Source organism: Neovison vison, chromosome 1 (assembly GCF_020171115.1).
Source record: "Neovison vison isolate M4711 chromosome 1, ASM_NN_V1, whole genome shotgun sequence".
Classification (NCBI taxonomy): Eukaryota; Metazoa; Chordata; class Mammalia; order Carnivora; family Mustelidae; genus Neogale; species Neogale vison.
The window spans coordinates 245,739,167-245,765,783 of record NC_058091.1 but is presented as its reverse complement, the minus strand read 5'-3'; the positions used below and the strand labels follow the sequence as shown (position 1 = coordinate 245,765,783).

General features: G+C 52.9%; 1 protein-coding gene across 6 annotated transcripts; it reads right to left on the bottom strand.

Annotated features, from left to right (window-relative positions):
• Positions 1-252: 252 nt before the first annotated feature.
• SEPTIN8 (septin 8) lies at positions 253-26,321 on the bottom strand. Of its 6 annotated transcripts, none has more exons than XM_044227850.1 (10): positions 26,237-26,321; positions 14,429-14,549; positions 13,282-13,477; positions 12,746-12,932; positions 12,059-12,220; positions 11,394-11,490; positions 11,007-11,175; positions 10,667-10,799; positions 10,379-10,569; positions 253-1,595 (listed from the first exon to the last, which is right to left on the bottom strand). In XM_044227850.1, the coding sequence occupies exons 1-10, from the start codon at positions 26,264-26,266 to the stop codon at positions 1,433-1,435; spliced, it is 1,449 nt and encodes a 482-aa protein (XP_044083785.1). In that variant the 5' UTR covers positions 26,267-26,321; the 3' UTR covers positions 253-1,432. The 6 variants fall into 6 exon arrangements, with proteins under 6 accessions (XP_044083785.1, XP_044083794.1, XP_044083821.1 ...); XM_044227859.1 differs by having other exon boundaries at positions 253-1,598; positions 12,746-12,926; XM_044227886.1 differs by lacking the exon at positions 253-1,595 and adding an exon at positions 7,279-7,967 and having other exon boundaries at positions 26,237-26,320.
• Between the last annotated feature and the right edge of the window lie 296 nt (positions 26,322-26,617).

The window sequence follows — 26,617 nt, the reverse complement described above, 5'->3', positions numbered from 1 at the left end:
ATGAGCTGGAGTGCATTTGGGGATCAAGACCTGTTGGCATTAAAGCACTATAACTGTACACCTGAGATTAACATAACACAGTATGTTAACTCCACTGGAATGAAAATAAAAAACTTGCTACCAGAGGGCAAGCATGTGACACTCATGGCCCATTGTCATAACCACCTGGGGACACCTGGAGTGAAGACAACTCCACTAGGGTCCACTAGGGCCCAGCTCCCACAGATAAGAAAACAAGTTACCATGACATGATACAGGGCTTTGGCCTCTTTATTTCTTTTTACAGTGACTTCCACACGGAAAAGACTTCTTTAAAGCACTAGGGCTCTGGCTGTACCCCGAATGAGCTGCTGAGGACGGAGCTGGCTATCTTGGACAAACTGCACTGGGACCTCTGTATTGCGACGCCACTGGACTTCTTGACCACAGTGAGTACCAGATGTTGGCCAAGTCCAGCCTAGACTCATCTGTACCTTTGGAACAGCTGTTCACAACGTAGGACGGCCAAGCAGAGGCGGGCACATGCCCTTGCGCATGCACCACGGGGAGGTGACCCACAAGGCTCACGACATATGCAAGAGTGAAAATGTATCTTAAATCCAACACAGTTCCACCAGACTCCCACTTGTAGAAGACATTAAATTAACTTTATAAAGATTTTTAGATGGCACTATTGTGGTGAGTTTCTCTTTTAAATACACACTGCAAAAATATTGAGCTTTCCATTCTATGAATACTGTACATAAAAAGCTGTCTGCTTTTGCTACACTTTACACACATTCACTTAGCTGTCTTTATTCACCTACACACAATCCTTATTGAGGCTTTAGACCATATTGATCTGGCACTTAAAAAATGTCATATTAGTTGGTATTTTTTTTAGTTCGGGAATGATGGTCATCCTTAAGGATATGATTCTGTTAGTAAGGCAAAATTATGCGATGTGGAAATGTCATGGGGTTTGGTCTGTTATGAAGCATGAAGATTAAATCACTAAGGGCTGTTTCATTATGAAAACTGGCCAAGGTTGCCAAGTTGCAGTTTCTTCTCATGTCAAACAGATACAAGTAACTTTCCTGCTACCTTAATCTTGAATAGTATGCTTCTGTTTTTCAGAATGGAAACATTGTCATCTAAGTACTTGAAACTCATAATGACCATGTAACGAAGCAGATTGTCTTTTCTCCCCAAGGGTGAAGCTGAGCTTGGTCACAAAATGAGCATTAAGCCTCAAGTCCCTTGGGGGGCCCTGGATGGGAATGAAAAGTGTGGGGCAACATTTGATGTTCCCTGATGGAAATTGACATTGTTTGCACTTTTGGTCATTTATCTATGAAAGGTCAGGGGTTTTATGTTCTAACATTAAAAACCACGGTCTCTAGTTCCACACCCTGGTGGTCGTGGGCTGGCCCCACGTGGTGGAGCCGCTGCCTCAGAGGAATCCTTCCCTCCACGTCGCGTCCCTGACCAGGCAGCTGCAGCACTGTATGGCGGGCCACCAGCTGCTGCAGTTCAAGGGTTCCACACTCGCCTTGGTCATCATCACCTTAGAGCTGGAGAGGCTCATGCCCGACTGGTGTACTCCTATATCTGATCTGCTAAAGAAAGCACAGGTAGACATCAACTTTGCCCCAGACCAGACTATCCACTTTGCCCATGTAGCTGATGCACTCTGCCCCCAAAATGGTAGCATCATCCTTCTTGGCCCCTGTGGGCTCCAGAAGATGCTCTGGCCGCAGTGACTCTGTGAAGAGTATCCCTAAGGCCTAGGCTTTGCACACTTGGTATGCCCTCTGGATGAGTATGGGATAGATTTCCTTTACTGGACCAGATGGTAGGTTTCTCTGACAGTAGAAAGAGCTTTGTCTCAGTGGCAGCCCTTGAGGTTAAGGGGATGGGGTGAGGTCAGGGGGACATGCACAGCTCAGGAGGCCACCTTGAGCTTAATATGGGAGAGGTTAAATTTCAAACCCCCACCCTTTGTAGGACTATATGGGACCAGGTATGGGGGTTCCATGAGGCAGGCATGGAAGGGTTAGAATCCCTGAGGATGGACAGGGTAAGATGGAATGTACAGTTAGACTAACGACAACTTTACTAAGGTGGAGGTGGATGTCCCTGAGATGGTGGGGTTAATGCCCTTGAGTGGTTAGACCTTCCTGAAATTGCTCTATGCTAATATTTTAGCATTCAAAATTTGACTTTAGAATGTAAAATGTTTCTGCTTCAAAGATGAAAACTATTTTAATTACAAGTCAGTACTGAGCAGTTGAGCCCCTGCAAAGGACTGGTAAAGCAGCATCTGGGAAGTGTGTAGTCCTCCTCCAGCTCAGACACTTTCTTTTCTACTTGCCAGCCTCTGTGCCTCTACCCCTAGTATCCTTTAGAGCCGAATGGCAACCCCTTCTTGCTGGGACTCTCTGACTTCTAGGCTTTATGGATCATGTGACAAGGCAGGAAGAAGGCACTGAAAGCAACTGAGAAGAAGTTCCTGAGTCTTTAGAAGGCAATAAAGAGAAAAAAAGCAGATCACGGTCACTGGTGGGAAGGGTAGTCTAAAAAACCAAGCCACTGCTTGGTTTTAGGAATGAAGAATCATAGTGCCACTTGGTTTTCCTTCTGCAGCTAGGGCTAGTATGGGTCCCTCAGGGAACTGGAGTCAAGACAGTGTTGGGCCTTGCTTGGGTCTAAAGAGTGGGGCTGGTTCTTACTGACCAGTTCTTGCTGCTCTACCCACCAGAGCTGGCCAGGTCCTTCCAGCTCCCCAGGTTTGTAGCAAGCACAAACCTAGCAATTCAAGTCCCAGTGACCCTGCCCATCATTGCAAAAATGGGACCATCTCTCCAGGTGCATTTCCCCTGACTTGGCCCTGACTTAGGTATTCTCTCACAAAAACTAGATCATAAAGGATGCTTTGTTTAATGTACAGTAATTTGAGCAAGCTTAAAATGTGTTTTTTCCTTTGTTACTCTGAAAGTAGTCTATTAGCTTAATTAGAGGAATTTTGCGTAAAAGAATGATCTCAGCCACCGACCCCCAAAGGGGGAACACAGCTCGGAGAGCTTTGGGTTCAGATGAGCAGCTTCTGAGGCTGCCTCTGCTCAGGCCTGGTGCTGCTGGGAGGAGCTTCCCAGCATGGTTGAGAGGGAGAGGCCCACTGCTGTCTGACACAGTGACACCACAGAGCCGTTCCCTAGGCAGCCATCTCTGCCAGCTGGAGCCCTGTCAGTAGTGTGGAGGATAGGAGTGACTGAACCACGTATTTACCAGTCATTTGTGAAGTCTTTCCACCCTGAGCAGTTTTTTGTAAATGCGCTAAGCCACGGGGACTGCTTGTAGGTGCAGAGTGGCCAGAGACCAGATAAACTGTACTAGTGTCTGTGCGAATCTCTACCTTTTCTCCATACAGATTTGCTTGTTGGAGCTTTTGTAAAAATAAACTTGAATTCCTTTCAACCTCGTCAGAATCTTATTTTCAGTGGATCTGATAACCATGGATGTGGACTTAAGAGTCCAGTATACCTGGAACATCATCTCCTGGGTTCTGGCAACAACCAGCTACAGTCTGGCAGTGATGGGGGGGTGCTGGGGGGCAACAGGCTGCTCAGGGCAACTCCCACTGGGGCCACAACCGCCTCCACCTCCTTCCTTGCACTGGGATTGGCACCAGCTGGGGAAATACAGGTTCACCCTGCGGGCTCACCCCACCTGGGGCTGTCTCTGACTTGGAAGAACTGCAGAGTCTCTTAATCGGATAGCTCTGGGTGTAAACTGGGTCCTGACAGCTAATCTCTCAATCAGAGCAAATGAGAAAAAAGAGAGGGCCAACCTGTGAGCCCTGAACTGGGATAAGCGCTACAGCTCCACCTCCCAGGAAGCCAAATTCCTCTTCCAGAAAGTAAAGTGCACTTGTGAGTTTAGGAAAAGTTGTTACACTGTTCAAGCACGCTTGGGAATCCAGGTCCCATCCTACTCTCCCCTTTTTTCCTTCAGGAACTCCTTCCCCACCTCAGATCAGAGATTGGGGACCACTGTGGTGGGAGAAACACGCACACAATTTGTCTCGCTCTTGTCCCCATCTCCAGAAGGGCAGGGGCTGGTGAGGGACTGTGGATGCAGAAAATGGAGCTGTGCAGAGACTCGGGCAGATGGGCTGAGAGCAGGGTAGGTGAGCAGCATGCGCCTTTTAAATTCTTGTCCAAATACTCCTTCTTCCAGATGGGTGAGCTGTGCAGTGCTGTTCCCTCCACCAACGAGGCCTTTCTCTCCCCTGGTTTCCTGGTTTCTCCAGGAAAACAGAGCTATCCTTCAAAGCTCGGTAAACTTTGCTTCCCTGCTACCTGCCTCCCTGCAGGCAGAGTTGAGCGGGACTTTCATTAGCAATGTCTGCACACAAGTCTCCCTGCTAGGTTGTCAGCTCCCTGCTCTTAGTCTCCCTCTCCTCATTTTGGTCTTCCCTGAGATGAATCTAGTGCCCAACAGAGAAAGCTCCTCAACAAGTGGATCCACATGATGTCATCACTTCCCTCAACCACCGGTCTGCCCTTCCTCAACCAAATAGTCACCCAGAAAGGGCATCCCACCTTGACAAAACTGACTCAAGTCCACCAACCCATCCTGCCAAACTGCACACTTGAATTTTGGCTACATTTTCACTGTTCTTCTGTCTTCCCACTGGGTTGCCAAAGAGAAGCTATAGCTCCAGAATTAAGGATATAGACTACCAACATTCAAATCCCAATTCCTCTAGTTACTAGCTGTGTGACCTTGAGTAGTTACTTTACCTCTCTGTGCCTTACCTATGGGGAAAACAATACTTCATCATAGGATTATTATGAGAATGAAAAGAATCCATGCACATAATGCAACTTAGAGCAATGGCTGATATACCACAAGAATTCAAATGTTAGTTGTCCTGTGTCAAGCTTACTGCACAAGGATATAAACTCTGAAAAGGCAGTGTTTGCACTCTCCTGGTCCTACACCCAGTCGCCCATTGAAGATGCCTGGACCACAGGCTGTGTCTTCTCCTCCCTACCTTTTTCCTCCATCCCATACCCCTTCCAGAGCCTTTCACAGATGCCCAGAGCAGGAGTCGCTATTAAAACATAGCTCCTATAGAAGCTAATCAACCCCACAAAGTTCACAGAAAAGACAAGCTGTATTTTACCAGAGTTGTAGGAGATTAATAGGCTAGGAAATGTGTTAAATCAGAAAAGCTATTGCCCAAAAAAGACACCACAAAAACTCAAAATAAATGCAAAATTTAATGGGAAAAAAAAAAGTACAAAGTGAATGGAAAAGAACAAAAACAGTCAATGTATGAAGGAATAAATGAATTAACAAGTGAAGCAGTTTTAGAAAAGCTTGTTAACATAACAAAGGAGCAAGCCACACCTCTCTGGGGCCTCTTACCCAGCAATAGGAGCCCCACTTAATGAGCACCCACACACAGACACACAGAAACATATATGCAGTCAGTCTGCACAGTTACAAACCACCTAGGCTCAGGTTACCCATCACCAGGGTCACGGTACAGCCTGGTGTGTCTTAGGCCATTCCAGCTTACACCTGTTGATCTGGCATAATTATTAACAGGACCTCCTTTTACTCTGCAAAGTCTCAGTTTGGACAATAAATTACATGATTCTACCCCCAAATCAACTTGGCTTATGAAAGACATGATAGTAAATGCCAGTGTAAGCGCTGCTGACAGCCCCAATAATGCTAAAAAAGGATTCTGAAAAGGAGTGGCACATCAGATCCCACAGACAGGGCTCACATCCCGGGCCAGGGAGCTTGTTAAATGACAGCACGTTTTAAGCTCACCTTGTGCTCCCAGGACTAATTTGGTCTCAGCTAAAGATGATAAAATTCCAAACACAAGCAGCAAAGAGAGAGAAGGGCAGTCAGGCTCCCTAAAGCCAATGGGACCTGTGGGAGCATCTCAGACCCCAGAATATTTAACAGTGACAGGTCTCCCCAGAGATGCTAGGAAGCCCCATACCCGCAGGCCGGTAACCAGCCACAATCCTGGCGTTCCAGTGTGCCTGGGGTGCAGCCCACAGGCTGTGGTAGATGGGTGGCAGAAATGTCCACTCAGCATCCCCAGATTGCCCCACAAACCAGGAGTCTCCATTTCTTATATACCCAGTGAATCCGCTGGGTCACTGAGCCTCATCTTCAGAAATGTGTTAGCTGACGGAGGCTATCTTAAAGGTCACACTTCAACCCAACTGAAGACCTCTCAGACATACAATCCCCCTAAAGCCAAGTGACTTGCGGCCCACATGAGCCTTAGGTACAGGCCAATTTGCCTTTTGAATGGCCACACTGAAGCCCCTCAAAATCTGGATCCATGCCTAGTCATGGCAGGACACTTGGGAGAGTTTCACTCCAGGCGTCCATAAACATGCTCTGCTCCTGGTGAGGAGGAAAGGGCTTCCTTTTTCCTGCAGGGCCTCTATGGACACACATATCTCACCCCTCCTCCCCACTCTGAATGGAGCCCCATCTCAGAAGCACAGCATGAAGCCAGGACTTGGTCCTGGAAATCAATAAAGAGGGCCAAGGCAGAAAGGGGGAAACAGTGACGGGAAGGAGGATGGAGGACAAGGGAAAACAACAACCAATCCAACAATAAATTAGCACAACTTCCCAAGGCTTCCGACTAGGGAGTGTTCTCGACTGTGAGCCTCTTGAGGGTAGGGATGTGGGTTACTCCAGGGAGCCTGTGCCCAGCACAGTGGCCCATTAACAATGAATGAGATCTTTGAACTACTCATTTTTCATCTCCTATGTCATCATATCATATTCTCAGCCCTGACACTCCCACTGGCTCACAAACCAACAGGAACAGAGTAGAATCAATGTTGCTAATACTTTCTTAAAATGATCCCCTGAAGAATGCAGTGGAGAGGGGAAAGCTCCCTTGCTGGTAGCATTTTCTGAAATTGTCTACACACATCAGACACCTTCATCTCTTTCCTTGTGACTCAGCCAGGAAAACAGAAAACAATGACCTTGAGATTAAAAACCTTTTCCCAGCTGAGTCCTCTGCATTGGGAACATTCAGGATTGGTCGGGGGAGGGGGGGGGCGCACCTTAGCTGGAGTCAAACACTTAACACACACGTGGAGTTGGTCCCTGTTTCCAGGTAGCACCTCTGGAGCACACAGACAACGGCTTTGGGCTGCTGTTCCATTTACATTCGCGTTAAAAACATTGGACGTGGTCTTGTTCATGATCCACTTTCAGCCGTAAAGAAATTCCAAACACTGTCATTACAGGACGTTTATTGCCCACCTCTCCCTAAATATTATAGGGATGCTGTATACATAAGAAAGGTTTAGAGATATTTTTAGTTCTTAAAAATCAGGGAATCTGGGTTACTTATGAAAATAATGGGAGAGGGTATTATCTGTCTTTACGCTTGTGCCAAAATAAAAATTTAGAAGTATCCTAAAAGTTATTATTGAAATGAAGCTCTAGGTTAGAAAAATTAAAATGAAGGGGAATCGGGTGAATTTCGCAGCACGTATACCAGGCCACACGGCCACACCTAGGGCCCCGCGTGAGCTGCCATCTTGACGCGGAACAATTAGGCCAAGCATCGCCGGCTCGGGCCTTCGCGAGAGTGGCACTGAACTGCTCCGTCAAGGAATAGTGACACTGTAAATGGAAGACCAGCCACTGGCTCTGAAAAAAATAAACCTTGTCAGTTTTGGATTCCAGCATTCATGGCTTTGACGTGTTTGCATAGAGAGGGGTGGCCTGCCAGGCCCAGGGCAGCCAGCAGGTGGGGGCAAGGGACAAAGCAAGGCTGTAAACACTGGAGTCTGTACCAGCTCCCAGTCCGTCCTCACACCATGTTATGGGAGAAGAAGGGTCACAAGGTGTAACTCAAGCAACTTAACACATGAAAGTCTAAAGTCCGCTCTTGACATGTAAGTCTGTGCGTGCGTTAACTGAAAAATAAAAATAAAACAAACAAAACAAAAACAGACACATTAAAAGCTACGCAGACGACCAAATCAAACAGAAACAAAAGACAGCAAGTTGGACGCTGGGAAAGGGCAGTCAGTTTGGCATTTGTGACGAGCAAAGCAGAGAATTCGCTTCAGTTTGTGGCATCCCAGGCTGAGGGTCAAGATCTGATTGGGAAGTAATTTTGCAAAAACGGATTAAAATTTGAAGACCACACATAACCCATCAAAGCAATTCAACTAAATGGCCATGAAAAACAACCCCCTCCCCACCACCTCCAATGCACTTTGCGCCGACCCCCTTTCCCTGACCAGGACAGGAGGAAGGAGCGCTCCTAGCCATCTTACCTAGACTACTCCTGGCCCCTGCAAGGCCAGCATGGGAGCACAGGGTCTCTCCCAGGGGCCAAACTGACTGAAACTTTCTGGCATGTCCAGCAAGCAGAGAACACCTGTCTCCCAGACCTGACATGGGGATGGATGCCTACCCTGAGGGCTCTGCTGATGCCCGTGCAGCCAGCCTGCACTCCTCCCCCTGGCTCTGACCTGGCCACAGGTCCTTGTCTTCCGTTCTGAGGGGGTTTTCCATAACTTATTTCCTAGTGGACTCTACCTGCCTTTTCTGAAACAAGATGGCCTGGGCCCTGGAGGCAGGGAGCAGGACAAAGTCTTATTAGGTGCCAATGCCTGGGACACAGACCCACACACCCCTTTCTAGGAGAAACCAGATTTCTGAGCCACTCATTTAAAACCCACATGGATTCCAATGCACAGTCCCCAGCCACAACAAGCCAAGGGCTGGACATAGGGCCGGGGCTGGAAACAAATGCAAAGCAGGGAGCAAATTCACACAGCAGAGGGGAATGTGGGCTAGTGTCCTCCCTGGGGACAGACATGGGATCATCTCTGGCAGGAGTATCTGTAGATAGGGTGGGGAGGGTACCAATGAGCAAGATGAGGGAGACTATAGAAAGGAGGAGGGTCTATCCCAAAGAAGAGCACAGGCCTTAGGCATAAGAACTAGCATTCAATTCCCAAATGTCTGGCTTTTCCCCCCTGGCCTCCCCCAGGGAGGTCAGAAGTTTCTTTTCCTTAGATGTGTCTATGCCTCTGTGCTTTTGTGTCCTAGGGGATGTGTGTGTTGGTAGATACATGCCTGAGTCTGTGCCTGTAATGGGGCTGGAGTGACAGTAAGACAGATCCTGTGGGTGTGGGTGCATGCTGGGAATGGGGAGTACAGTGTTAGAGGTGGGGAGAATGCCAAGGCCACAAGGCAGCATCGCAGAGCCAACAGCTTCCTATGCGCTGCACGGCCTTAACCACAGGGCAAGGAAAGGAGGGCCTGGACACACATGTTCCCAAACATTCCAAGAAGAAATGGGGGTCCAAGGAGCCCAAGGATGATAAAAATGGAATCACTTGCTTCGTTCCTCAGTTGACAAGAGAGAGGATACCTGACACAGTTCAGGGACATGGGGAAACAGGAATGGACGAGATTCCACAGTGTGATGCGGTGCGGGATGCTGAATGAAGTGGGGTAGAGGAGGGAGATCCCCAGGAGCGAGGGCATCTAAACTCTAGCTAAGAGTGTGGAAAGAGCCTCCAAAAAAAGCCAAGGAGAAATGACTCAGAGTTGCCCTCACCTGGCCAAGAACTTGACTGCACTCCTGGAGGCTGGGAAAAGCCTCCTTGCCCTCTCTAGTCCTTTTCTCACCAAATCTAACTTGAAGGGCAGCCCATCTATGGTGCAGGATCCCCAGAGCCTCTCCAGGGAGCTGCTGTCCTTCCTTCCACCAGGCAGTGAGCATCCTGCCCAAGGGGTCAGGGCTGCTGGGACTCAAGAGTCTGCTGCCCTCCGTCAGCACCTACCAGCCCACGCGGGTCCCATATCCACTGTCTCAGAGACTGAGGGGGGATGCACAACAGCTGCCCAAGCAGAAACCACAGGAGCTTCTGGAATCTGGAAATGCTGACATTCCCAGGCCCTGCCCCTCTCCAGTCGGGAAAGACCTTCCCTGAGACCTCTACTCCCTCTCAGGGGCCACACCCTGCCTATTTGGCTCAGTCTTCACCAGCTCTGAAGGGGCTGCAGAAGGGGAGAGAGAGGGAGAAAGAGAGAGAGAGAGAAGAGGGAGAGGTGGGGGGGTAGCAAGGGGTCCCTTGTGCAAGACAGAGAGTACACAGATACCTGGTATCCTGAGATCTCTAGCTCACCAGTGAAAAGGAAAGGAAGGTAGGCAAGAATGAGGTGGGAACGCAGAGGGGAATGAGAACTAAGCAGTGAACAGGCGAGCATGGGCGAGAACCAAAGGCAACCAAAGGCGCCAAGAGTAGGATGAAGTGGGCACCCAGAAGGAAAAAGAGCCCGTGTGGACAGGGGGCCCACCACCTACTTCTTCTTGTCCTTGTCCTTCCTCAGAGGCTGCTGGGAGGTGGCATGCAAGGCCTGGGACTGCAGGGCCTCCACCGCGGCCTTCCTGCGGTTGAAGGCGTTGGTCTCCTCCTCCAGTTCCCGTCGCTTTTCCTCCACCTTGCGCTTCTCCTCCTGGTGGACCCGCTTGAGGTGCTCAAACTTCTCGTGGAGCTGGGAGCAGAAGTGGGGGAGCTTGGGCTTCATGGGGACCCTGCCAGTCCCCGCCCTCCCTTACCTGGCCTCACCACAAACCCGAGCCCGCACACACCTCCCTCTCCTTCTCCTTCAGCTCCAGCTCCGTCTCCTTCACTTTGTTGACAAACATCTGCCTCATCTCTTCCTCCTTCCTCTGCAGCTCACTCAGGAACTCCTTGCGCTTGGCCTCGTAGGTCTCTTGCAGGCTGCAGAAACCCGAAGAGGGAAGGCCAAGGGTGGGACAGCAGCAGGCTGGGGTGGGGCAGAGCCAGAGAAGGGGGATTTCATGGGCATGGGGCAGGGGGTGATGGCAATGCTGGGGCCCCATAGCCTCTCTCCCTGGCTCACAAGACCCCAGGCACAGATGCCAGCATGGCTGTGGAGACAGGCTCCCTCTTGGAGCAGGCTGTCACCTGAAGGGCTGGCTGTCGCCATCGCTATCCTGGAAACCCATCTCCTCCAGCTTGCAGCGCCGGTAGAGCTCATAGTGCCGACTGTGGGTCTGCTCTCGGAGGTCCTCCATGTTCACTCTGATCAGCATCTCCCGCAGCTTCACAAAATCGCAGTGGTTCTCATTCTCCACTGAAAGCACAGGGCATGTGGGCCATCAGGTGGGCATGCAGACAGCCACCGGGAGGAAAGGACACAGGACAGTGGTCGAAGTGTTACAGGCAGACTCCGGAGGCAGGACGGGCAAGAGATGGTCCTAGGGAGGACACGGGACAGAGGCTGCGGGCAGGAAGGACAGGACACTACATCTGGGCCCCCGAAAGCAGATGTGCTCTCCCCACCACACTTACCCTGCACCACACCCCAAGGGTACTGCCGTGCTCGGACCAGCTTGTTCCCCACCTTCACCTCCTCGGTGCTGCCCACCACAGCAAAGGGCAAGTGTGCCTGGAAAGGAGCCCAAGGATGGCTCAGCACTGGGCTGACAAACTAGTGGACAGACCCTGTCCTGGGCCCCAGGGAGGGGTGGCCAGACCTGAACAAGGCCTGGCCAGGGCTCACTTTCTGGCTCTCCAAAAGGAGAAGTATCCTAGAGCCTCCAAATAGGGGAGTAGGCTGAACCTGTACCCCCCTTCTCATGTTTGAGGAGTCCTTTCAGCCCTTGGGCTTCCCAGGGGCCAACAGAGGCTCCCTCACAGGACCTGAAAATCTGGCTTTATTCCAAGCTTCCAAGCCCTGGCATCTGGCCTGCTTTATTCCTCCAGGTTTCTACTCCTGCCCAGAATCCTTATCTTGTGAAACTTAAACTCGGGGAAGGCTCAGCACCAGCCCAATACCCAATTCCTCCCATCTCCTGGCCACAGGACATAGGGTCTACTGGGTCCCAGATGCCCATCCGTCTTTCCTGGAGAAGCTAAGGCTGGAATCCTGGGAAACCAGAGCCTCTGCGGCTGTGTGTCACAGATCTGTGCTAGCTCCAAGCCCTCTGGCCCTGAAGCCAGTGCCCAATGCTCACATTCATGACTGCGTTAATCTCGGCAACAGCCTCGTCATCAGTGGGAAACTGGTAGATCTGAACCCCATTGCTGACCAGCTCGCCCATGATCTTGATCTTGAACTTGTGGAGCTCACTCTTGGAAATGGTGTCAGCCTTGGCAATGATGGGAATAATGTTCACCTGTCAGGATCAGTGGAGAGGGGCAGCAGGTTAGTTCTCCCTGACTGTAGACAGCCCTGCCCAGGCCCCATTCCTGGGCAGAAGGGCAGGAGACCAGAGAGATGATGGAGCTGCTCCCATGGGTAGTCCCAGCCTGAACCCAGCCACTGGGGGCTTTCTAATGAGTGGTAACAATCACCTATGGTCCTTCTTATGGTGGTTCCCCCAAACCACCATTCAGCCCCAAAATCAGTCCTCTGGGCAAACTCGGCTTTGACCTGAGAATAAAAATCAATTCAGCTAAGAGGAAGGGGCTCAGGCCCAGGAGACAGAGCTCTGGAGAAAGAGCCGAGTGAGGGGAGCCCACTGGAGCAGAAGGGACAAATGCAAGAGAAGATAGAAAGACGACCAACCCATGGGCCTATCTGTAGGCCCCTAAGCACCAGAGCCCCTGACAGGGACACAGCGGGCAGCCACACCACAGCCCCCAACTCCGGGGAGGACCAGGAAGCCCAGGGAAAAAGTCTGGGGTGGGAAGGTGCATACCTTGCTGTCTAGCTTCTTCATGGTCACCAGATCCAGGGACTTGAGGGAGTGCCCTGTGGGCGTGATGAAGTAGAGGCAGACGTGGATCCTCGTGTCATGGTAGTCGAAGAGGGAGCGGCGGATCTTCAGCTCCTCCTGTAGGTAGTTTTCAAACTGCGCATCGATGTAGTCAACTATGGGCCTGTAACTAGAGACAGCTCCATCACCCAGGAGGCAGGCTCTGAGCTGCAGGGTGTGAGGCTGCCCACCAGCCTTCCCTCTGTGAGGACAAGCGGCTTCTGCCTGAGGGTCCCTGTCTGGGGACAGCTGGCCAACCCTGTCTCCTAACCTCCAAAGGGGTCCTCAGGACCTAAGGTATTCCCAGAGAGGCCTTCCTCCGGCCCCCATGAGCTGTGAGGCTGGCTGATTTACATGGGGGCAGCTTGGAATGAAGAGCTCTGGGGCAGAGTGTTAGAACCAAGACTGCCATGGCGGGAAGTGGGGGGGGCGGGGGGGAGGGGGAAAGCCTAGGCGGGGCCGCCTTTCCCGCCTCTTGCCTCTCATCCTTATTGATCTGATCCCCGAAGCCCACAGCGTCCACAATAGTCAGCTTGAGGTGCACATTGCTCTCTTGGAGGTCATAGGTCTGAGGCCGCAGGCGCACACACTCCTCATGATGACTGGCTTCCTCAGTCTCGAAGGTCGTGTTGAAGAGCGTGTTCATCAGTGTGGACTTGCCGATGCCAGTCTCCCCTGGGGAGCAAGGAGTGGAGGAGAGGGGGTGTCAAAGGCTGGAGCTGGGGCTACCCCTGGCTGTTGGCTAGGATGGTGGGGCTCAGGCATCCTCAGCCTCCACACAAGAGAGGGGGGCAGGCCTCTAAATCCACGCCTCACTGTCCCCACCCCTAGGAACTGTCGTCCCTTCTAGGTGACCTCAAATATAATGTGTGGAAGCAAGGGCCAGAAGGCTGACTCAGTCATAAGCTATGGCTATGAGGGTAGCTGTGAGAGCCACTGGACAGTAGCTCTGCTGGCCTCAGTGGGCCCAGTCACCTGCTCTGCACACCATCCTTCCTGGGCCCGGGCTGGTCATGGGCCTAGCAGGGCTGGGGTGTGAAGCCACCGGGGGCCTCCTGATCCATCTAGCTTTATCCGGCTCAGGACAGGCTGCTCCCTGAGGCACACCAACAGCCCAGCAGATGCCACGGCGTAGGCACCTGTGGAGGATCTGGCAGAGCTCTTTGTGCCCACTGGGAGCCCGAGGTCTTGAGGCTCAAGGAACCTCCCGGAGCCTCCCCATTCAGGGCTCTGTTTGTTCAGATGCGTGCTGGAGCTCTTACCTCATTATAGTGTAATAGAAGGGGAGTCTCATTTACCTCAGTGTCCTTGACACACAGTAGGAACGAAAGCAAATGTTTTTAACACAAACACACAAATCTACACCGCTGTGATAAACAGTCTGAGTTTACAAAGCACATTCACATGTCTAATTTTATTCACTCTTCAAGTGAGTCAGGCCCCCAAGTCCTGTCCTTGACCCTGGCAAAGACACCAGTCAAAGCCTCACCCTGACCCCAGAGAGTCTCTCTGTCTGAGAGGTCCGTAGTAGCTCCGCAGGTGGACAGGGCAGCAGTGTCCCATCTCCTGGATGGCTCCTGTCCCCCCACCATCTGAGGCCATCCCTGGCCAGACCATGACACATACCCACACAAAGGATGTTAAAGCTGAAGCCCTGTGTGACCGACTTGCTGACCAGCTGGTCCGGGAGGCTGTCGAAGCCCACGTGGCCCCCAAGGGAGAGGCTCCGAGGCTCTGGCTCTGCATTCTGCCAACAGAGAAACGGAGCAAGGCAGTGAGCCCACTGGGGAACAGGGGCCACGTGGGGAGAGGCCAAACCCCAGTGACACCCCCACATCTGAATTCTCAGCAAATCTCAGTACACTGTGTGAGTGCACCAGAGCTCCAACTCCAGAAGGAGCTTCCAGAGAGGAAGCCCAGTGCCCCTCAGGATGCCCAATTCCACCCCAGGGAAGGGCTTTCACGCCCACCTCCTCTCTGCCTGGGCTGGCAAGCGATGCCTGGGCCTGGGGTGTCTTCTAGCACAGAGGGCGCAAGGATCCATCTACCCTAGTTGCAACCCCTGAGGATTATCCTGTCCTCCTGCCCAAGAGGAGGCCCCAGACAGTCCCCAGATCTTTTTTTTTTTTAATTTATTTATTTATCAAAAAAAAAATTTATTTATTTATCTATTTATTTGACAGACAGAGATCACAAGCAGGCCAAGAGGCAAGCAGAGAGAGAGGAGGAAACAGGCTCCCTGATGAGCAGAGAGCCCGATGCGGGGCTTGATCCCAGGACCTCGGGATCATGACCCGAGCCGAAGGCAGAGGCCCAACACACTGAGCCACCCAGGCACCCCCAGTCCCCAGATCTTAAATAAAGATTTCAAGAGGCCAAGACTAGAGAGCGTGTATGTTCCCGCAGCTCCCTCCCAGACCTCAGACACTCTGACTAAAAGCAGGACTCAGGCAGAGACAGGCCTGGCCTGATCCCTTCACACTAGTTCTCTGTCAGAGGGCCCCCTCCCCCAACCAATGGGCCAGGCTCACAGTTCTCTACGTGCACCCCTTGCTCCCCACCCACCTGAGCAACAAGTGCAAAAATGGTCCCTGTTAACAGTGCCGGTGCTCCCTTACATCCTCGGGGTCTCAGGGCTAGGCTCTGAGGCACTGTGACTGAGGCCTCACCCCTCCTGCCTCAGTGGTGCTCTCTAGGGACTCCCAGGCTCTGGCTCATGCCACCCTCCCACCCACACTCCAGCCCTGGTAGTTTAGACAGAGGATTCTGAATGAGAATATGGAGGCCCAGCCTCAGGAGAGAGATAGACAGCGGGTCCCGAGTGAGCTGGGGCTACTGGAGCTGGCCCACAGCACTATAAAAAGAAACCACCAGGACCCGAAGCAGAGGGTCAAAGTCAGATTCCAATTTGTGCAGATGACTTCTCCACTTCCCTGGGAATGGCGATAGAATGCTGTCCTCCAAGGGAAGGTTCCCAGGCTCAGCCTTTCCAGCGTTAGCCCTCGTGAGAGCAGGCCTCAGACGGCTCCATGTTGGGCAGAAACACATCTGCTCTATTTCTGAACCCCTCAGGCCTGGCTGCCCAGTAGTAAGACCACGGCCAGGGAAAGGCAAAGGGTGTGAGTTCCATCCCACAGCTCCAGAGGGGAGGAAACGGGCCCAAATAAAGGCAGCCCTGGGAGCTACTGATCAGCAGGATGGTGGCAGCTCTCATGCTGATGTGGGCACCAGAGAGTGGACCCTGGCTGCCTGCCCTCCGACAGAGAAATCTGCTCAGCTCTTGAGTCCGCCCTGATTTCTAAGTAGGCACAGGCTGTTGCACAGCCTGAACCCCTCTGGCCATTCTCTCCTCCCAACCACAGCCCTCTGGCACAAACACTCAACCAGCCCTCCTTGACTGATGATGTCCGTCCGTCTCCCCTCCCCCCACACCCTGGCTCAGTCCCTGCAGCCTTTCACTGCTGACAGCCAGGTGTGTGTGCTGGCAGCCTAGACTCCACGTGCACCCTCTGGGCACTTGTACAATCTCTTCCAACAAGTCAGGGTTACCCCAACACCTGTTCTCTGATAACCCTCTCTCCACAGAGCCTCTGTTCTTACAGCTGACCCTTCCTTTCTCCATCTCCTCCATCCCCAGGGGATCACGTTACCACCTCCCCACTCAAGCCTAGGCTCCCCCCAGGACTGCAAACATAACCCAACAGAGAGGCCCCAAAGGCAGCTTCCTCTCACTGGCGCCGACATCAGAAACAATAAAGAGAGCATAGGATGTCCTGGGTCAGGTCCAAACCCCCCAGCATGGCATTCGAGGCCCTTCACAGTCTGAGGCCTTCCTCCCAGACTCAGCCAGTTTAACTCTGAATTCATTCTTCCAACCCGCCCCTTTCTCCGAGCTCCACAGTTCTTTCTCTCTTTCCCCCGTCACCTGCTCCAACCAAGCCCATACTTACATCCCACACCCCTCCCTTGGCTATGACCTTGTTTCCTTCCACTATGCGTTGTCCTTTCTTTATGCATCCTGGTTTTCCAACTCTTCCATAAGTTCCTCGAGGCTGGCTGCAGGCTGGAGGAGGCCAGGCTCTCTGCTCTTCACACCCTCCCATCAGCATGCCCAACATGCCGCACAACACCGCCATTTATAAGCCACTGAACGCTGCCTTCAGCGGCATAAGTGGCATCTGCGCACCTCACACAGAGCTGCATTGTGCAGTCCCGGTTCCACCTGCTCATCGCAGCTTCAGGATCAAATGGAGGACAGAACGGTTAGTCTAGAGTGTTTTTCTTTTCAGGCGAGATTGAAAATCTCCAAAATTTCAGGCGTGCTGTGCTTACAGAGAAGGCTCTGTGTTTATTCATCCTCTTCTTCCAAGGGTGACACAATCAGGATGCAATCCAACATCCTGTAGCCTGCCGCCAAAACCCACCCAGCCTGCGGCATCTGGAAACCGCGCGCGCGCACTGGGCCACAGAGGGCCTGCACGGGAACAGAAGCCATCCCATTTCTGAGTTTCCCCATTCTCTCACAGGTCCAGGCTCCTAAGGCTAAAAGCAGCACAAGGAGGGTCTCACATAAGCCCACCTATCCTTGCTCAGCTAGCCCCGGCTGCCTTCGCCCACACAACTCCCAGCTCTCTCTGGAGAAGTGTGTGGAGTCCGAGGAGGTGCTTGTCACCAGACTGCAGTTGTTGCAGACAACAGTTGTTGCCCAGGCTGCACTCCATCACTCCAGGGACCACAGACCTGGGGCAGTCAACGCCTGCTCAGGAGCCTCAGGGCCCACGGGAGTGTCGATCTCGAGGGCATGCATGCACACACACATGCACAAACACAGAAGAAGGGCCACTGGTCCTGAGGAGGACAGACTGGTGTTCTCTGGACTTGGGAGACTGATCTGACTTCCTAGCTCTACTGTGCTGCGACTCTCACTCATGCCAACCTCTCTGATCTTATATTTGGCATCAACAACATGGGATCCAAGACGCACCACTCACTCCAAGGTGCCTGAACGGGGTGTCTCTGCTGACCCAGCCTCGAAGGAGGCAGCAGCCCCCAAAGCATCACCAGCATGTCTCAGCTAACACAACTCTGAAAGAAACTTCAGATCTCCCGACAGCTGCCTGCCGACCCTGTGGAAAGCCCTGCGATGAGCAGGTAAGACCTCAGCTCCCCCTCTAAGGGTGGGTCCTAATAGCCACCTAAGAGCCACCGTGCTGAGCCAATCAGCACGATCCCATGACTGGCTCAGGGATAGGCAAGTGACCCAGACTAAACCTGCGTGACCCCCTTGCAATCATGAGGGGAGCCAGCATCAGGCTGCAGCCCACTCAGGATGGCGGTGCCAGGAAAACCACAGAAGAGAGAAAGCCAGTTTCCACCCCACTTCCGGGCTTTTCTCTGGACCCCTGGCCACACCTGCCCTTTACTGCCTCAGCTGGCTGAGTGGACTTATCCCATACTCACAAATGAGAACATCCTGACTGCTAGGGTTTCCAGAGTGATACTCGCCGAGGAACAGAGAAAGCAAGGAAAAGTAAGGACAGGAAGGAAAGAGTGTGCAAAGTAAAACATCTCAGTGTTTACAGCCAAAGAAAGGAAGAGATGTGGGGCACCTGGGTGGCTCAGTGGGTTAAAGCCTCTGCCTTCGGCTCAGGTCATGATCCCAGGGTCCTGAGATCAAGCCAGCATCGGGCTCTCTGCTCAGCGGGGAGCCTGCTTCCTCTACTCTCTCTGCCTGCCTCTCTGCCTACTTGTGATCTCTGTCTGTCAAATAAATAAATAAAAATCTTTAATAAAAAAAAAAAAAGAAAGATAGATAGAAAGCGATGTCAAATGATGACCCAACACCTCCTGGTCCACTCTGTGTGAACTAAGCCAAGTGGCTTACAGGCTCCCACATAGTCCCTTCCACCCCGTGTGGCAGACACCATTACTATCCCCATTTTACAGGTAAGGAAAATGAGGTGCATGGGTGCTTAGAGAACAAATCAGGCAGAGCCAGGAATTGAGAGTAGCCAAGCCCTGGCCCCAAACCCCTGGCCACACTGCCTCCCCCGTTCTCCCAAGGCTCCATACCCTGTCATTCAGTCACTCGGCACACGCGCACGGGGCCCAGCTGCTGTGTGTGCCAGGCACTGGGATGGCTGCCAAGGAAAAAATGAGGACACCGGATCCCAGACCTCAGGGGCTCAGTAGAACACAGTTTAAATTCAAAGGGCCAGAGAGTCTAGGCAGGTAATGTCAACGGGTGAAGAGGAAAAAGCAGAGTCATAACACAGACAACACTAGCTGACTGCTATCACAAGCTTACCACATACGGCTAAGTGTCATTTTGTCCATGCATCAGCCCTGTGAAGTAGGCCCACCATCTCACCTCCATCAAACAGATGAGACAACTGAGGCTCCCAGAGATTCAGTAACTTGCCCACGACCATACTGCTCAGGAGGGTGAAGCCAGGATCTGAACAGACAGGATGACTGCAAAGGCCCCGCTTCCAGCCACATCACTCCCCAGCCTGCTGGCTGTAAGACCTGCTGACCTGGCTGAGTGTGGGGTCACCTAGGGAAAAGTGGGAACACCGGGGAACTGCAGAGCCTGTGCTCAATCTACAACCCCTGTGGTGCTGCAACTCCAGCCAACTGTGGGAATGAGGGCCCAATGCTGCTGAATCCAAGAACTTATCAAGAGAATCCACAAATCTAGATTTTTTACATGCAATCCCCTCATTTTTAAAGGTTGGCCACCAATACAAATTGAGAATGCCATGGGGCCCAACACAACCCGGGTATGTACCCAGTTGTACCCGGTCCGTGTCCTGACAATCCTCAACACCGTGTCTGGTAGGAGAGTGAGCTAGAAGGACAGCACACCCATGTCTCCTCTCTTGGGACTCAGAGTCCAGCAGGACAGAGCTCTACAGGAGAAGCCTTCAGCTAGACAGCTCAGCTCAGACCCTGCTGAGGAGCAGGCCCAGCTTCTGGTCCCTGGGGTGCTGGCTCAGGGGGTCTAACTGTTCTCAAAGCTCCAGAACAGAGAGTTGGCAGCTCTGAGCTCTGCACACACAATGGCCAACTCCACAGAGCCATTATCCCCTTTCTAATCACTAACAAGCTTTTGGCTCCTGAGCCAGGCCCCAAGCTTCTGTGTCATCATTTCTTTGGCACATCAAAGTCAACAACAAAAATAACAACTGCTCAGGCCCGCTGTCCTCCATGCCTGGCTGTCCAGAACAAAGTAGAGAATGGCATTCTGTTATGCAGCCCAGTGGATAACTAGGACGTCATTTTCCTGACCAGGAAATGCTCTGTCTGAGCTTTTGGACCAGCCCTGATTGCCAGTCAAAAGGAGCTACTCTTTTCACCAAGACGAGAGGTGGGTTTTGGGGAGAAACCATGCTTGATAGCTCAGCCACACAAAAACATGATTTTATCCTGAAGAAATTAGAAATCTACTGAATGTCTGAACCAACAGAGCCAAAGAAGGTGTGGGTAAATAGGTCAAACGTCCCAAACTACATTGGTCATTGGGATAAAGGAGAAATGGTACCCGAATGTACAGGTGTTTGGCTCCTGAATCCTGGACAAAGAGAACTCCCCACCCTAGGCCTTCCAAAGAGTTCTCCAGGGCCTTGGTCTTCAGACAACTCTTCTCCACCATGCTCCCAGGCCTAGAACCCATTGGTATGAACACCTGCCAGGCAAATAGGAAGCCCACTCCTTAGAAGAGGCCCAGCCCAGGGAAACTCTATTAATGCTGAGCACTGGACCCTGGAGTCATTGCCCCACTGGGAGCCTTCTTCACCCATGTTCCTAGCACAAACCACCCTACCCCCAGCTCTAGCTACTCTAAGCAGCCTGGGCCTTAAATAGCCAGAGCAGAGGCCGCTGGCCAGAACCCATGGTCATAGCACAACTGTCCTTGAGTCTGAGAGGAATCCTAGGAATTTTCCCAGGAAAGGGCTTAGGCTCACATCCCAGGAATCTACAACAAGTCTCAAAGCCCAGGTCAAAGGTTACGGGAAATAACCAAAGGGATATGTGCGGGAGGGAGCGGAGGAGAATGCTGCTCTCCTGGGCCAGGAGGGAAGGACAGAGGCAGGATTCACCTATCCATAATCAAGAAAGAACCTGTGAGAGAGACACAAAAGTGTCTCTCTCCTAACACAGCAACAAACACCCCAAAAACCTGGGGAGAAGACACGAGCAGGGATCAACCTGCATGGTATACCAGTGCGGTGACCACGATGGCACCATGGCACCTAGGCCCCAGGAGAAGGCCACCATCCCCTCCTCCCTCCTGGGAAGTGAAGGGACTTAAGGAGCAAAACTACCCCCAGGAGCCCAAGACCACCCCACGCCCCTTCCCCTATATCCGTTCTCTCTGCTTCCCTGTCTTACCACCAGGCACTTTCCTCCCTTTTCATGAACACAGAAAACTAGGACTGCCATTTAGCAATATAGGATAGTTTGTTTCACACTTCTCCTGTCAAAATAAGGTTTTTAAGAAGCCATGCACAGTTACCAGTCTCTAGGTCCAAGCAGCTCACCCCACACCTAGGACACAACACTTTCTTGGGCTTTGTGGTGCTGTCTGAGAAGGAGCAGTCCTTTCCACCATGAAGCAGATGAGAAAGATGCTCTGGGCCTCAGAAGACACTGGAAACCCATGTGTTCATACTTTCCCACTTGGCTTAGGCACTCTGGCGACAGTCCCCACTGCTTTGCAGCAGGTCTGGACATCACTCAAGGAAACAGAGTGTGTTCCACAGTGAATGAGACTCTACCCTAGGATGGGGGGAGGCGGGCAATGAAGGTGACCCTCCCCCTCTCCAGTCCCAGGATGGATGCGGGCGCTGGGAAGGGGTGGAAAAATGCAGGGGCACTAGCATGGGCCAGTGAAGGCTCAGGGCTGCAGTACTGTAATTCTGCTGCTTGCCCCATTCAGCTCAGCCCCGGGCAAAGTATCAGATTCACACACTGGCCCCACAGCCAGGTCTGGGATGTGGACTTGGATTCATACCCAAAGCCTCTCTGGAATCCTGGGCCCCAGATGGCCCAAGCCCATGAGGCCCCCCAAAGAGTAGCTGGCACCAGCAATCTGACAGGTCCTTATTCCCTCCTCCCCTGGCTCTACCCCTCTAACATGGCTTCCAGGATAGGGACCAAGAATTGCCTAGAAGCCACATGTCCTGAGGAGGAGAATATCTAATTTCCCCTAAGACCACAAAGGGCCATTAAAGTAAAGATACAATCGAGATGCCCCTTGCCCTATCTTCCACCACCTCTTCCCAGCCATGGTTCCTCATGTAAGTCCTGAGGATACAGATGGTTCCAGCAAAGAATTCCGACTCTAGTGTGATGGCATGCTGCCCTTGGAAAATATCCCCTCCCCAGCCAGATGCGTCTCCCTCCTGCCTTCACAGTTCCACATCTGGCTGTCTGGGAAATCTTGTGCCTTGGGGGCTGTGCCTGGGGATCCCAAGACCTGTGTTGGCAGTGCAGAGGCAGAAAGGCTGGAGAGGCTGCAGGGGAGACACAGAGGCCAGCCAGCCCTCGGGCCCTTTGCTCTGTCATCCTGCAGCTGCTTTCTTCTGGTAGCTGGACCCAAGCCACAGAAAAATTCATGGTAGTTAATGCCCCAAATACATACCTCCACCTCACCCATCTTAGAGCCCAAAACTCAGAGGGCTTCACCCCCTTTCTCATCTCAAGGGTTGCTCCTCAGGCCTAAACTTACCAATGACCAGCGTCTGCAGTCTCACCCAACTGCAGGCTACTGGCATCAACAATCTGATGGGCACAAAACATCCAGAGCCCTCCCTGACATACAGTCGGGCCTGGGGTCCTGGCCTCCATACATTCTCCCATCTATCGGCACTGTAATTGGGCTCCTTCTTGCCACCTTCTCTTTTCCTACCCTAGTCAGTCCCTTATCACGTGTTCCCTTGGATCACCAGTGCCTCCCCACTCTGACCCATTGCAAACAAGATCCTAGGCAGACCTCCCTAAAGCTGGCAGCCATAGCAAGGCAGGATGCCCATGAGGGAGGCGGGCAGAGCTGCAGCCTGGCAGGTGGTGCTCACTTACGACCTCTCAACACCAGCAGGCATGGACAGCTTCACAGATGTCCTTGCTCAGCTCTTGTCTCTCTCTCTCTCAAAAAGCCTCCGGAAGACCATTCCTGGCCATTTTTACAGGACAGGGAGATACCACTCCATGACAGAGCCCTGTTGCACGAGAGAGTTGCCTCCCACACACCCCTTCCTACCACCAGTTTTTGCTTTAGGGAGGGAATAGGCACTCCCTGGATAGCCTGCTTCTTGGGGAAGTGTCAAGATTACAGGGGTGACAACGGAAGTGACAGATGGCGCTGGGGATAAAGCGGAGATGGCGGGGAGGGGGAGTGGTGGTGGTGGTGACTGGCTGGGAGGAATGCCAGGCGTGACGCTGCCATGCTGCACGCTTTTTCCCTCTCCCCCTCACAGCTGCACTTTCTCCTGGCTCTAAAGCCTCCCTCACCTTGGAGTTTGAACCCTGCCCCATGAGATTCAGACAGAAGAAGCACAGGAGATGGCCCTGGGGGGCAGGAAACTCTGGGACCCACGAAGGAGTTGGTAGGGGGTAGAAGAAGACAGCAAGAGTGCACAGGAGTCTGGCTGCTCAAGGAAGACAAAAAGCACCAGAAACTCCTCAGAGGGCTGTCCCAGACGTGCACATCCAAGAGATGTCAACCCGAACCCCATGACTGATGTAGGGTTGAGCGGAGCCTAGTCCAGATGTAAAGGCTGCCAAGCCTATTTACATCATGCTATGTGGGGAACAGGAACCCAGCACATACTGACCTTGAGGTACAACTCATCTAAGCTCCAGGGTGGGACAGTTTTTAGGCCAGCTGCCTGACCACCAAGCAAGCCTGGGGGGCGGGGTGGAGGGGGGCATGCAGGGAGTGTAGACCTGCCAAAGCTCCATCAAATCATAGCCTCATGGCCAATGCTTAATACCAAAGTCAACCCTGAGGCTGGAGAGACACCTAACCATATCTCCAAACACGCCGTAGACTGCAATTAACCTTCCACAAACTCTTTGAAGAATATTAGTATGGTTGGGCCCATTTTATACCAAGATAGAAAAAGAAATGACTTTCCCAGGATGACAAGCCAGGAGAGAAGAATGGAGTCCAGACTTCTAAATTCAGGCCAAACCCCACCCAAGGTCTCCACCCAAATTCAACCCTATGCAAATCCTCCCAAGGAGGCAGATGGCTCGGGCGTGGAGGCTGTGGAAGGCATTCCTCTAACCAGCTTAACCTGGCACCATAACCAAAGGCTCTGAGCTCAGGCCATATGACCCTACCTGAGTCAGTCCCCTCTCTGTGCCTTGCCCCACCAAGGAAGTAATACCCAGATCCTCATAGAAATGCGAACACAGGAATCTGAGGATAAGGGCCTTCCTTGCCACCCCACCTCCTGGCAGTGCCATCAGGCCTCTCAGCTCAAAGTCTGAGGACCATCTCTGGGCATGCAGTGACGAGGCTCAGGGTCTGAGGACCATCTCTGGGCATGCAGTGACGAGGCTCAGGGTCTGAGGACCATCTCTGGGCATCAGTGACGAGGCTCAGGGTCTGAGGACCATCTCTGGGCATGCAGTGATGGGAGCCCCAGGGAGCATACTGTGTAACTCCTCTTGCACTGCCTTCTTACACAGAGGGCCAGTGTCCGCATTCCCTCAGGCACTAGGTATCCTGCATCATTTATTGAATCCTTACCCCATGCCAGACACTGCTCCAGTACCTCACCTGGATTCTCCTATTGAATCCATCCAATAAGCCTTGGAGGAAGGTATTATTTTTATCCCAATACACAGAGAAGAACACTGAGGGGTTAACTAACGTGCTCAAGGTCACATGGCCAATAAGTAGTAGTCTAAGATTCATATGGGGCAGTCTGATTCTGGTTACTCTACATACCATTCCCACCAGCAGGACCAACTGTTAGAGCAACCTCCGGCCACAGACAAGACTCAGACATAACTTTCTGGTCAGCTGGGCGCAGAAAATGTACACAGACACGCATGCATAGATGTGCAAACATTCACTGATCTCTTGGCCTCAGCTAATCAGCAGGTCTCTTGGGATTCAGGGACTAACCTCTTTGGGTACATAAACTCCAATTTACAGTGCAGGTGTGAGGTAAACCTAATTCAGCTCCTCCTGTATTTAAACTTACTTGACTGACACAGAGCCCCCTCCTCAATGGGAATAAAACACCTCAGTCTAGAAATTATGAAACCAAAAGCTCCTGATTCAGTTATGCATATTTCCAAAGTAGACCCACAAATGTATTTTCAGATTAAAGGGTAAATTTACATACATAAATTCAGATGATAGTATTTATAGCATTAATTACATAAGTCCTAGCTCCTTAATTTAGCCCCAGAACCAATTTCTTATCAGTCACATATTCAACATTTCCCCCCTCCCCCCTAACAGCCCCGGGCCCTCCCTCCCCCCTTCCCGCCCAACCAAGGCCTCACATGCTGGCAAGAGGACACAGCTCCCTTCACTGTCACAGCCCGGCCTCCCAGACACACCCAGATCCAGCCTTAGACACCAGGGGACAGGCAGACACAATCCCCAAAGGGCTCCCCTCCCCCAGGTGAATTATAAACATCTTCAGGAAGTTGGCTATTAGTGGGCTCGGCCCCACAGAGACCCCCGCAGGAACCACCCGAGCTGGTAGCCCTGCAGAAGGCAAACCCAGACTGAGGCCCAAACAAACATCCACTTGGCTGAATCTAGAATCGCTCGTTCCCGGGGGAATGGCTGCCTCAGACAGGATCACTGAGGCGGGACCTACGTGGAATCGCCCCCAGGGTCTGGGCGTTTAGGTGGGGAGTGGGGATGGGAGACGAGCGTTGAAAAAAGGCAAAAAGCGGGCCCAAGGTCTTCAGGATCCAAGTCTGCAACTACTCGGGGCTCATCTGAAGGACTCCCTCGGATCCTTTTGGGCTTCATCCTCCTAGGCTGTGCCCATCCAACAGCACCTGCGCGGCTAGGACTCTCCCCAGCAGTGTAAAAACACCCGGAGAGATGTGGGGGTCCGGAGGATCCGGGATCCCCCCCACCCCGCGCCGGCTTCTGAGGCCCCACAGTCTGTCCTAGCACCTGGCCCGAACTAGGCAGGTATTTATTTGCTCCTTCCCGCGAAGGGGGTCTACCTCTCGCGCGCCCAAAGAAGGCGCCCCCACCCGACGCCCCGGGACCCCAGGCTAGCGCTGCGAAGAGCCCGCTCAGGTGTCCCCAAGCCAGCCTGGCGTCGAGGCCCGGCGGCTTGGAGCTGACAGCCCGCCTGGCGCCCCCCGCCAGCTGCAGGGCGGCCCCCTCCCCGCGCCCCGCGCCCCGCGTCTCCAGCGCGCGCCGTGGCCCTGCAGGGCCCTCACCGAGAAGCGTTCCAGGTCAGTGGCCGCCATGGCGAGCTCCGCACCGGGCGGGCGAGCCGGGGCGAGCACCCGGGCCGCGACGGGGACCAGCCGGCTGCGGGACGCGCTCCGCCCGGGCGGCTGCGGCTGAATGGATCCAATATGGCCACTTCCTGGAAACTCCCCTTGGCGGCGGCGGCGGGAGAAGTCGCGGAGCCGCCCCCGCCCCCGCCCGCGGGACCGGCCTCCCCGCCCGGCCCCGCCACGAGCGCAGCCAGAGCCCCGCTTGGACCTCCGGGGGTCTCCGCTGCGAGGCGGGAGGTGCAAGCTGCGGGGCCTGCTGGGACTTGTAGTCCGCGAGTTGGGGGGTCGGGAGGGCAGTGCCTAGGGGGCCAAGGGCCA